This window comes from Ovis canadensis, chromosome 13, assembly GCF_042477335.2.
Source record: "Ovis canadensis isolate MfBH-ARS-UI-01 breed Bighorn chromosome 13, ARS-UI_OviCan_v2, whole genome shotgun sequence".
NCBI lineage: Eukaryota > Metazoa > Chordata > Mammalia > Artiodactyla > Bovidae > Ovis > Ovis canadensis.
In genome coordinates, this window is record NC_091257.1 from 57937278 (window position 1) to 57950031 (window position 12754).

Here is a 12754-nt window from a genome sequence, read left to right on the forward strand (position 1 = left end):
TTCGGTGAGGCCAGATTTTCTGCATCTACTTCAACCAAAACAATATATTGCAAGAGACTGAATGTAGAAGCAAACATGAGATTCTGGTCATGAAAGATATTTGGGAAAACTGTAAAACAATGCCACTCTTGCCACTAACTTATTTTGGAAAAATTACTTTTCATTAAAAATGTTGTCTAAGATTTACTATTATTATTACTATTTTTTAGAGCTATCTATACCATATGTTTATAGGCATAAGCAAATGCAACAATGTCTATATTTAAAATTGGTTTTAATATCTAATATGACTTAATCCACATAAGCAAAAGATCTTTGAGAGGTATTCAATACTTTCAATACTTGTAAAGGAGTTCTAAAGTTTCTGAACTGAACTACAGGTATACACTTCAACAGGGATGAATCTCAGAAACATAATGCTTAACAAAAGTAATTCACAGAATATGCAATATGATTCTACTTAAAGTTCAAAAACATGTGAAAGTAAACAATATGTTGGGAAAAAATACATACACAGTTGCTAAAACTGTAAAGAAAAGCAAGGGAATAATTAACACCAAATTCAGGATGACGATGGTCATGGGGGCAGAGAATCCTGTTTCTGGGGAAAGGCATACATCAAAAGCTTCCAAGTACTTGTGATGTTCTATCAAGCAGAGTATACAGATACACTTTTCTTTTTAACAGTACATATAAATGGCATATTTCATTACAAAAAAATTTAATAGAAGAAACGAGGAGACATACCTATTATCCTAGAAGGAAAAACCCAAAAGAATGTCTCTTCTCAAATTGATCTACAAATTCAATGCAATCACAAACTATATCGCAACCAAATTTTCTACAGAACTTGAAAATATGGTTCTAAATTTCATCTGGAAGAAAAATGCAAAAGAAGAGCCCAAAGCTTTTCTTCAAAAGGAAGTACCAAAATATACCTTAAAGCTACAGTAATTAAAACACTGCAGTAACAAATAAATGGGTCAAATAAGAAAGTCAGAACTTAAAACAGCAAAGGATGTTTGTTGCTCAAAAATGCTTAATATTCTTATTACCCAGGAAAGATAAACACTTAAATGAGATGTTATTTTCAAGTATTAGAAAGTTAGTAAAATATTACCATCTGGCTAGTGGGGAGATAAAACACACCTTTTGAGAAAGTGAATATAAAAGGATACAATCATTTGAGGGTAATTTAATAGCATTATGATCTATCATCCTCAGACGGAATCAATTCTATGATTCATAAAAATACTTTGATGAGCACATGAAGCAGTGCTTATAACTGCAGCATTTAAGTTATAGGGAAAACTTGAAAATAAATGTGCATCAATAGAAGAATGAAAGACTTATTGGATAAATAGATACCATATCGATCGAATGATACTAAATAGATATACCACATAGCATTTATTTAACAAACCCTACATCTCACCCAAACTTTTAGACACTTTGTAGATTTTAAATCATTTAAGCAACTATTTCTGGGTTACAAGAGATGCCCCTGATATAGCTCTTTTTAAAAGAAAACACAAAATTTCAAATACTGGTCTTTATCTTCCTCAAAACAGTTGTGAACAAACACAGCTTTCTCCAAACTGGGTTATTTATTTACTGATGTACTGAACGTATTTACCGGAGAAGGCAATGGCGCCCCACTCCAGTACTCTTGCCTGGAAAATCCCATGGATGGAGGAGCCTGGTGGGCTGCAGTCCATGGGGTCGCTAAGAGTCGGGCACGACTGAGCAACTTCACTTTCACTTTTCACTTTCATGCACTGGAGAAGGAAATGGCAGCCCACTCCAGTACTCTTGCCTGGAAAATCCCACGGACGGAGGAGCCTGGTGTGCGGCAGTCCATGGGGTCGCTAAGAGTCGGACACGACTGAGCGACTTCACTTTCACTTTTCACTCTCATGCATTGGAAGGAAATGGCAACCCACTCCAGTGTTCTAGCCTGGAGAATCCCAGGGACGGGGGAGCCTGGCGGGCTGCCGTCTATGGGGTCGCACAGAGTCGGACACGACTGAAGCGACTTAGCAGAACATATTTATAGAGCTATCTGGTTCTATTATAGAAAGCATCTTTTTCAACAAAAAAGTACTCTTATACTGTTAAGGAATAGCAGCTTTGTTATGAACCTCCTGAGTAGGCTTACTACCAATCTAAAAGCCCATAATATTATATATCATATCTACACCCCTATCCCTTTCTAAAGCTTCTGAAGGGGAACACTATGGGCCTTTGGATCACCAACGTTACTGCAACTAACACCATATGCTAGAGCAACCCTTAAATCTAGAATATATTCTGAAAAACCTTAACCGTTCTCCCTTTGAGGGACAAAAAGGGTAAGAGAGGTGCATTTAAATTTTTAGATTTCAAATAGACAAGTGGTGAATTAAGTGAAACGAGGCTTTTCGAAGGATCTTCCCCACAACCCACTCCAGGATTCTTGCCTGGAGAATCCCATGGACAGCGGAACCTGGCGGGCTACAGTCCACGGGGTCGCCCAAAGTCGGAGACGACTGAAGCGACCTGGCAGGGCATGCCACGTCCCCCACAACTACTGCTTGTGCCACCTTCAAACTGCTGGGTTGCATGGACCCACCTACGGTGATGCGATACTTCAGTTTTCAGCTAAAGAGGCCTCCCTGGAGAAAGACCTCTTCCTTCTTTTACGTCTACCTTAAAAAGAAGAGGTCACACAGAGCCACCAAGGGTCCACAGAAAGGAAGCGGGGGAGCGGACTTCACCAGGGTTCCTGAGGAAAGTGCTTCCCAGCCAGTCCCAGCCGGAAAATCAACGCCTCCAGAGTTCTCACGGCGTCCGTGAGGATGCCGCGGTCCTCTGACAGGCAACTCCGAGGACGCGCCGAAGCCGCCAGAGACAACGCCTCCTAGAGGGGCGGGAGGAAGTCTGAAGCGCCACACTCCAGGAGGACGCCGAGAGCCTGGAGACAGGTGAAGACCCGAGTGTCGGCGGCCGGGAGGCCGCGCAGAGGCAGCCCAACAAAAGCGACTCTGAAACCACCGCCCGGCGCCCTGCTCACCCGGAGGAACGCCAACAAGGCAAGAAGGCGTGTGTCAACCCAGCAGCCGCGAGAAGCATGCAAAGTGGACAGCAGTTTAATTTTTCAAAAGAACAAAACAGAACGTGACAACGGCGAGCTCTCTTACTGCATATACCTCCACGACCCGAGCGGCCACGCCGGGCAACTCAGCCCCGAAGGACTCGCACCTGCCGCGTCCCCCGGGCGGGCGTCCACGAGGGACGGCCTCACCTGTTCTCTGCGCCGCCGCCGCCCTGGCGGACCTGACTTCAGAGTTCAGTTTCCTCCTCATGCTGAGATGCTGTCCGCGCCTCCACGCGCGTTGCCTCCCCTCCCGGCCACGCGTGGCAGATCCCGTCGGACCCTGAGACCGAGCAGCGCTCGGGCCGCCTTCTCGGCTGGGGAGCCGTCCGCCGCCCCTGGCCGGGACTCCCCTCCTCCCGGTTTCCACGCGGCCCGCGTCAGCAAAGGCTCGTCAGCTGCGCGCGGGACTCTCCACGTCGTAGCCCGTTCTGCTTCTCCGCCCCTGTCAGGAGCGCCGCCCGGGCGTCGCGGGGCGGCCGCGACGCGCCGGCGGGAGGGACGCTGTCCGGGCTGTCCGGGTCTGGAGCCCGCAGGCTCCTCGGCGCTGGTCAGCCAAGCGTCGTCCCTGCCCCCAGAGGGTCAAAAGAAGGCACGGACCCCAAGGCGCCCCACTCCCTAAGGGAACATGTAGACTTTGCCAGTGACGGACGCTGGAACCCGGAAGTAAAACCCACGCCCACAGGAAGACGTGATGTGGGGGGAGAGAAAGTGAAAACTGAACTGTGGCTGCCCCCTAGGGAGGGCAGGAGCCAATCGCTGAGGAGAAGCCGACGCGCAGGCGCGGGCTGCGGCCGGCGTCCACGCGGCGCTCGCCTCTCTCCTCTGAGCAGGCGCGAGGCCTCAGGACGGCCCGGGATTGGATGATAGATTCTGGCGGGTGCAGCGGTGTGGCGAGGCGTCTTGCGAGGTGGACGCGTAACCGGAAACGGAAGGCGTGCAAGGGGAGCCGCCGAATCCTTGTGTCGATGGCCCAGCACGCGCTACGGGGTGTTTGTTCGCCTCACGATTGGGAGTCTTTCAGTTCAGTTCAGTTCATTTCAGTCGCTCAGTCGACCCCATGAATCGCAGCACGCCAGGCCTCCCTGTCCATCACCAACTCCCAGAGTTCACTCAGACTCACGTCCATCGAGTCAGTGATGCCATCCAGCCATCTCATCCACTGTCCTCCCCTTCTCCTCCTGCACCCAATCCCTCCCAGCATCACAGTCTTTTCCAGTGAGTCAGCTCTTCGCATGAGGTGGCCAAAGTACTGGAGTTTCAGCTTTAGCATCATTCCTTCCAAAGTACACCCAGGGCTGATCAGAATGGACTGGTTGGATCTCCTTGCAGTCCAAGGGACTCTCAGGAGTCTTCTCCAACACCACAGTTCAAAAGCGTCAATTCTAAGGCGATCAGTTTCTTCACAGTCCAACTCTCACATCCATAAATGACCACTGGAAAAACCATAGCCTTGACTAGACGGACCTTTGTTGGCAAAGTAATGTCTCTGCTTTTCAATATGCTATCTAGGTTGAGGGGCAACAAATAGCGTTCTTCTACCAATGAGAGATACTAAGTGCTGCACACACTTAACTGTGAACCAGGCACTGGACCTCGTGGTAGGAATGGAATGACTCACTCATTCAGTAGCACCTTTTATTTATTTATTTTTTCTGCCTCTTCTTATTCTTTTTTTTTTTTTTTAGTTTTTTATTTTTTTAAATTTTAAAATCTTTAATTCTTACATGCGTTCCCAAACATGAACCCCCCTCCCACCACCCTCCCCATAACATCTCTCTGGGTCATCCCCATGCACCAGCCCCAAGCATGCTGTATCCTGCGTCAGACATAGACTGGCGATTCAATTCTTACATGATAGTATACATGTTAGAATGTCATTCTCCCAAATCATCCCACCCTCTCCCTCTCCCTCTGAGTCCAAAAGTCCGTTATACACATCTGTCAGTAGCACCTTTTAAATTGTTTACTGTGGCCGGCTACTAAATTAGGCGCTAAGATTACAGTTGTGAGTAAGCTAGACAAGGACCTTGCACATTCTAGAGGTGCTTATTCTAGAGGTGAATGACAAACAGTAACAAGTAAACCACTTCCATCCCAAGAACAGAATTTCATTTACTAACACTGCTGTGAAAACAAGCCAGAAATGCTGAGGATAGGGTTGGAGCCTGGAAGCTGGGGCAGAAGAGGGAGAGCGTCAACATTTCACTGTATAAGGGACATTTGGGGTCAAACCTCAATAATGAAAACAGACAAAATCAGTTTTTGGAAGATGTGGAGGAAGAACTTTCTAAGCAGAATACAAAGCAAGTACAAAAACCCTAAAAGGGAAATTATGTTCAAGAACTGAAGAAAATTGGCTGTAGAAGCAATCAAATATAACCGATATTTTCAAAGTACACAGAATCGGTATATACAACTCACTGGTTTATCACAAAGCAAATGTTCATGAAACCACCACTCTGGTCAAGAAATAGAACACTGCCAAAACCCCAGGAGCTCCCTCTTGTGATATCTCTGATCAATACCCACTCCCTTTAGTGAAAGTGAAAGTGAAGTCCCTCAGTCGTGTCCGACTCTTTGTGACCCCGTGGACTGTAGCCTACCAGGCTTCTCCATCCATGGGATTCTCCAGGCAAGAATACTGGAGTGGGTTACCATTTCCTTCTCCAGGGGATCTTCCCCACCCAGGGATCGAACCTGGGTCTCCTGCATTGGAGGCAGACGCTTTAACCTCTGAGCCACCAGGGAAGCCCACCCACTCCTCTTACCTACCATCAAACCTAACAAGCAATATAATTTCCATGGTAATCTCTTCTTTCCTTTCTTAGTAGATTCACTGCATAAATATGCAACCCCTGAACTTTATCATTTAGTTTTGCTTGTGGTTTGAATTTTATATAAATTGAATGGTTTAGTGCTTGGTTTCTTTGGAGTAACATGGTGGAACTTATGTTTTTGTGTACAATTTTTCATTTTCATTGCTATATATGTAGGTCTGGATGTAGTACATTTTCTTTGATATGTAGATAGACGTTTTCATTGTTTCCAGTTCTTGGCTATTATGAATAGTACTGCTTGAACTTTCTTATTCATGTCTGGTACACACGGGCCTCATTTATGCTGGGTATATAACATGCTGGAGATGCTGGACATGATAATTTGGATTTTTGCTTCAGCAGATAACTTTCCCTTTCCCTCTTCTACTGTTGGTAAGGTTTACTTTTCTACCCATTTATATTGTTCTTGGTCATATGGATTCATTTGATTGATAGGATATCTGCAGACATGACATATGCAGGAGTCTTAAGTGTGCTTGCCTAGTTTGATTTGGCTCCTGAGTATAGGTGATGCACGTGAGGAGATTGAAGTCTCTTGCTGCTGTTGCCCCTTCATTCTGGGCACTCAAAACAAGCACTTATGGAGCAGATGTGAATTCAACCTGTAGGCCAAACCCATCTTAATTATCACAACCATAGACATCCCACATGCTTTCGAACTGTGGTGTTGGAGAAGACTCTTTAGAGTCCCTTGGACTGCAAGGAGATGAAACCAGTCCATCCTAAAAGAAATCAATCCTGAATATTCACTGGAAAGACTGATGCTGAAGCTGAAACTGCAACACTTTGACCCCCTGATGTGAAGAACTGACTCATCAGAAAAGACTCTAATGCTGGGAAAGATTGAAGGCAGGAGAAGGGGATGACAGAGGATGAGATGGTTGGATGGCATCACTGACTGGATGGATGTGAGTTTGAACAAGCCCTAGGAGTTGGTGATAGACAGGGAGGTGCTGCAGTCCATGGGGTCACAAAGAGTTGGACACAACTGAGTGACTGAACTGAACTAGACAGCCCAAGCTTTCCAGGTAGCAGAGTAGTAAAGAATCTGCCTGCCAGTGCAGGAGATGCAGGAGATGTGGGTTCGATCCCTGGGTTGGTGAGGAAGATACCCTGGAGGAGAAAATGGCAATCCACTCCAGTATTCTTGCTTGGAAAATCCCATGGACAGAGGAGCCTTGCGGACTACAGTGCATGGGGTCATGAAGAGTTGGACACAGCTGAGCACACACACAGAAAAGACATCCCAAAGATTGGTGAGTATGAGAATTAATGCTGTTGTCCTAAGTCACTGAGATTGGGGTAGTCTGTTATATAGCATTACTGTGGCAATAAAGAAGGCTTATGGTCAACTTTAATCAAGTCAAACTTTTGGCAAATTGGTTTTACAAAGTTACATTTCCACAAGAAATGTATAAGAATTCTAGTTTCTCTACATCTTGGCCAATATTTTTAACTTTAGCTACTCTGAAGGGTATGATATGGTTTGAATTTGAACTGCCTCCAACTTTGTTCTTTTTCCAATATTTAAGTAGTTTTGACTATTTTAAGTTATTGAATTTCTGTATAAATTTTAGAATCAGCTTATTTCCTACCTCAAAGTAAGACAAACAGCCCTCCAAAAAACCCCACAGCTGCTAAGATCTCATCTGGGATTGTGTTCAGTATATAGATAAGTTTGGAGAGAATTAACATCTTAATATTGCATCTTTGAATCCATGAACATGATATCTCTATTTCAGTTTTCTCTAAGCAACATCTATATTTTTCAGCATACTGGTCTTGTGCACATTTTCTTATATATATCTCTTTATAGTTTTATGGTATTTAAGAATTTTAATTCACAGTGGCTATGTGCTAGTATATAGAAATACAGTTGATTTTCCCATAGTAACTTTATATCTTGCAACTTGCTGAACTCACTTACTAGAGCTAATAGCTATTTGTGTGTGTATGTATGATAAAATAAAAAATAAAAATACTTTTCTTTGTTCCCAATCTGTATTTTTTTCCCTATTGCATTGTTTAAGTCCTCAAATGCAATAAAGATACTGGGTGAGAGCAAACATTATTGATCTAGGGGGAGAAGCATTCAGTATTTCACAAAGGTAAGTATAATGTTAACTTTGGTGTTTTCTGCCCTTTTTTAGGTTGAGGATTTTCCCCTTTGTTCCTAGTTTTTGAGAACTTTTATGGTAAATGAATGTTGAATTTTATCTGCATCTATTGAGAGGATTGTGCAGTGAAAATATCTACTAATGTGATAAATTACATTAATTTATTTTCAAACATTAAGCCAACCTTGAACTCCTGGGAGGAACAAAGTTTACTTTGGATGCATTTTCTTTTCTCTATATCATTGGGCATGAATTGCTGTATTTTGTTAAGAATTTTGGTATGTATGTTCCTGAGAGGAACAGTTTACTTTTGTCCACAGTTTACTTTTCTTGTAATATCTTAGTTTTGGTATCAGAGTAGCTCTAGCCTCACAGAATGAGCTGGTTAAGTATTCCCTCATCTTTTAATTTCCAAAATACTCTGATTAAAATTGGTAGTAGCAGGAGAAGAGAGAAAAAATGGAGAAGAAAAATATTTCAAAAAATAATTTTAAAAAACCCTCATCAAATTGGTTGAAAAATAATAATATCCACATCTAGGAAGCCCAATGAACTCCATGTGGTACAAATTCAGAGTCACAAATAGACACATCATAGGGAAAAAATGCTCAAAGACAAAAGACAAAATCTTGAAAGCAGCAAACAGCAAAATAACATCACTTACAAGAGAACCCTGGTAAGATTAATAGATGGCTTCTCAGCAGAAACAATGGAATCTAGAAGACAGTGAGATGACATATTCAAAGTACTCGGAGGAGAGAAAAACTGTCAACCAAGGGTCCTATATCTAGCAAATCTATCTTTCAGAAATGGAAGTGAATACAAGACTGTTCCAAATAAACAAAAACTGAAAGAAATTTTGCTAGCAGATTTGCTTTACAAGAGATTCTTCAGATTGAAACTGAGTGACCACAGATGGTAATCTGAATCCACAAGAAAAAGCAAAGAACACTGGTAAAATTAATTACATAAAGATTAAAAAAACATAAATGCTTATTGCCTATTTTTCTCCTTTATTGTCATAACTAATTTAAAAAAACATGGAATAATATTTAGATAATGTGATATTGGGCTTATTGGGGGTTTAACATGTAGACATGAAATATATGTATATTACATTTGCTAATAAAAGCACAAAGGAGGTAAGTGGGGGCAAAGGTCCATTTGGCTAAGGAAATGACAACAGATGGTAAAGTAATAATTATAAGAATGTATTGTTGAATTTGTAACATAAGTAGAAGTAATATGTATGACAATAACACTGCAAAAAGAAAGAAAAGGATTAGAGCTTAATAGGTATAACATTTTTATATGTCACTGAATTGAGCTAGTGTAAATCTGAAGCTTATTTTGATAAAATATATATGGTAAACCCTAGAGCAACACTAAAGAAATGAAAATGCTACAATAGAAAATATTCATTTAATGCAAATTAAAGCCATAAAGGAGGAACAGAGAACTAAATCAGACATGAAAATATAGAAGAAAAATAAAATGGCAGACATAAATCCAGCTATATCAGGTCAGTTCAATCGCTGAGTCATGTCTCATTCTTTGTGACCCCATGGACTGCAGCACGCCAGGTGTCCCTGTCCAATACCAACTCCTGGAGTTTACTCAGACTCATGTCCATTGAGGCAGTGATGCCATCCAACCATCTCATCCTCTGTCATCACCTTCTCCTCCTGCCTTCAATCTTTCCTAGCATCAGGGTCTTTTCAAGTGAGTCAGTCTTTTGCATCATGGGGCCAAAGAATTAGAGTTTCAGCTTCAGCATCAGTCCTTCCAATGAATATTCAGGACTGATTTCCTTTGGATGGATCTCTTTACATTTGGATCTGGTTGGATCTCCTTGCAGTCCAAGGCACTCTCAAGAGTCTCCTCCAACACCACAGTTCAAAAGCATCAAGTCTTTGGTGCTCAGCTTTTGTTATAGTCCAACTCTCACATCCATACATGACTACTGGAAAAACGATAACTTTGACTAGATGGACCTTTGTTGGCAAAGTAATGTCTCTGCTTTTCAATATGCTATTTAGGTTGGTCATAACTTTTCTTCCAAGGAATAAGAATCTTTTAATTTCATGGCTGCTGTCACCATCTGCAGTGATTTTGGAGCCCCCCAAAAGTAAAGTCTGCCCCTGTTTCCAATGTTTCCCCATCTATTTGCCATGAAGTGATGGGACCAGACAACCTAGACAGCATATTAAAAAGCAGAGACATTACTTTGTCAACAGAGGTCCATCTAGTCAAGGCTATGGTTTTTCCAGTGGTCATGTATGGATGTGAAAGTTGGACGGTGAAGAAAGCTGAGCGCAGAAGAATTGATGCTTTTGAACTGTGGTGTTGGAGAAGACTCCTGAGAGTCCCTTGGACTGCAAGGAGATCCAACCAGTCCATCCTAAAGGAGATCAGTCCTGGGTGTTCATTAGAAGGACTGATGTTGAAGCTGAAACTCCAATATTTTGGCCACCTGATGTGAAGAGTTGACTCATTTGAAAAGACCCTGATGCTGGGAAAGATTGAAGGCAGGAGGAGAAGAGGACAACAGAGGATGAGATGGTTGGATGGCATCACTGACTCAATGGACATGGGTTTGGGTGGACTCCGGGAGTTGGTGATGGAAAGGAGGCCTGGCGTGCTGTGGTTCATGGGGTTGCAAAGAGTCAGACACGACTGAGTGACTGAACTGAACTGATGGGACCAGATGCCATGATCTTAGTTTTCTGAATGTTGAGCTTTAAGCCAACTTTTTCACTCTCCTCTTTCACTTTCAACAAGAGGCTCTTTAATTCTTATTTGCTTTCTGCCAAAAGGGTGGTGGTATCTGCATATCTGAGGTTATTGATATTTCTCCCCACAATCTTGATTCCAGCTTGTGCTTCATCCAGCCCAGTGTATATGATGTACTCTGCATATAAGTTAAATAAGCAGGGAGACAATATACAGCCTTGACGTACTCCTTTTCCTATTTGGAACCAGTCTGTTGTTCCATGTCCAGTTCTAACTGTTGCTTCCTGACCTTCGTACAGATTTCTCAAGAGGCAGGTCAGGTGGTCTGGTATTCCTATCTCTTTCAGAATTTTCCAGTTTGCTGTGATCCACACAGTCAAAGGCTTTGGAGTAGTCAATAAAGCAGGAGTAGATGTTTTTCTGGAACTCTCTTGCTTTTTTGATGATCCAACAGATGTTGGCAATTGGATCCCTGGTTCCTCTGCCTTTTCTAAATCCAACTTGAACATCTGGAAGTTCACTGTTCACGTACTGTTGAAGCCTGGCTTGGAGAATTTTGAGCATTACTTTGCTAGTGTGTGAGATGAGTGCAATTGTGCGGTAGTTTGAGCATTCTTTGGCATTGCCTTTCTTTAGGATTAGAATGAAAACTGACCTTTTCCAGTCCTGTGGCCACTGCTGAGTTTTCAAGGCCGTTGTCAAGAAAGAGAAGTGCAAAAAGGCAAAATGGTTGTCTGAGGAGGCCTTACAAAATCCAACTATATAAATATAGTTAAATGTGAATGGATTAAACAAATCAAAATGGAGATGAGCAGAGAAATCAATAGAATTGATTAAAAGATAATATAATGGGATTTCCCTTATGGTCCACTGGCTAAGACTCCCAGCTCCCAGTGCAGGGTGCCCAGGTTCCATCCTTGATCAGGGAACCAAATCCCACCTGCCTTAACTAAGAGTTCACATGCCTCAACTGAAAAAAGAAAATCCCGCATACCACAACTGAGGATCACAAATGCATTAAGGAAGATAGAAGATCTCAAGTGTTCCAGCTATAACCTGGCACAGCCAAATAAATATTTTTTTAAAAGATGATATAACTATAATGTGCAGGAGACACACTTTAGATTCAAAGATATAAATATATTTAAAAGTATAGGAGTATATTCACATGTAAGAAAACTGAAATGGCTATACTATTGCTTTGGCCAAAAAGGTCATTTGGGTTTTTCCTTAACATCCTATGGAAAGAGGCTTGAAATGTCACTCCCAGAACTGGGGCAAGGAGTTTTCCCGATTTTGGAATTGGGATAGATGGGAATCAAACCCTTGCGGATACAGCTCCAGTGGTCCAGACTGGAGGTAAAGACTCAGTCTCAGGGTAGACCTCTCTCAGGTCTCCCAGCTGTGTGCTAGTCCTTATGTATTTCCAGGCAGGATCACTCCTGATATGTTTACTTTTCAGCTCAAACTAATTTCTGCATTTATGCTCAGTGCAGATCTCAGTGATGTGACTGCAACAAACGTTGGCAAGGTTAAACCTCAACTTTGTGAGCTTGTTTGAAAAAAAAAACAGTTCAATTACTGAATTGCCTACTTGGAATCTGTAAACAGGTCCTTCATTTCTGTTAGGAGATTTCAAAACGCATGGTGTGTGTGTGTGATGTGAACGATTTGGAATATATGATTTCTCTGGAAAGATGAAAGAAGCAGGAGCATGCCAGCTCTGGTAGGAAACGCATCTTCAAAATGAAAGCATGTGGGGGGGTGTGGGGTGGGATGAGCTTTGCCTAGCTGCTGCAGCTAAGTGGCTTTAGTCGTTTCTGACTCTGTGCGACCCCATGGAAAGCAGCCCACCAGGTTCCCCCGTCCCTGGGATTCTCCAGGCGAGAACACTGGAGTGGGTTGCCATCTCCTTCTCCAAAGCATGAAAG

The 12754-nt window shown here is 42.7% G+C and overlaps 1 protein-coding gene and 1 non-coding gene across 16 annotated transcripts in view; both read right to left on the reverse strand.

Moving 5' to 3' along the window:
- TASOR2 (transcription activation suppressor family member 2) overlaps positions 1 to 3816 on the reverse strand; it is a 69695-nt gene extending 65879 nt beyond the window's left edge. For 10 of the 15 annotated variants that reach the window (XM_069547868.1, XM_069547870.1, XM_069547878.1 and 7 more), the window contains exon 1: positions 3284 to 3795. Coding sequence is in view for 3 of the 15 variants with exons in the window: in XM_069547870.1 (XP_069403971.1) it covers positions 3284 to 3344 (61 nt within the window). In the remaining 12 variants the exon portion in view is untranslated. Of the gene's footprint in view, positions 1 to 3283 lie in introns of all 15 variants that reach the window. The other 5 variants (XM_069547882.1, XM_069547869.1, XM_069547871.1 and 2 more) reach the window with 4 other exon arrangements.
- Positions 3817 to 5812: 1996 nt separating this feature from the next.
- TRNAW-CCA (transfer RNA tryptophan (anticodon CCA)) lies at positions 5813 to 5884 on the reverse strand. Its single transcript has one exon. It is a non-coding gene; the product is annotated as a tRNA-Trp (tRNA).
- Between the last annotated feature and the right edge of the window lie 6870 nt (positions 5885 to 12754).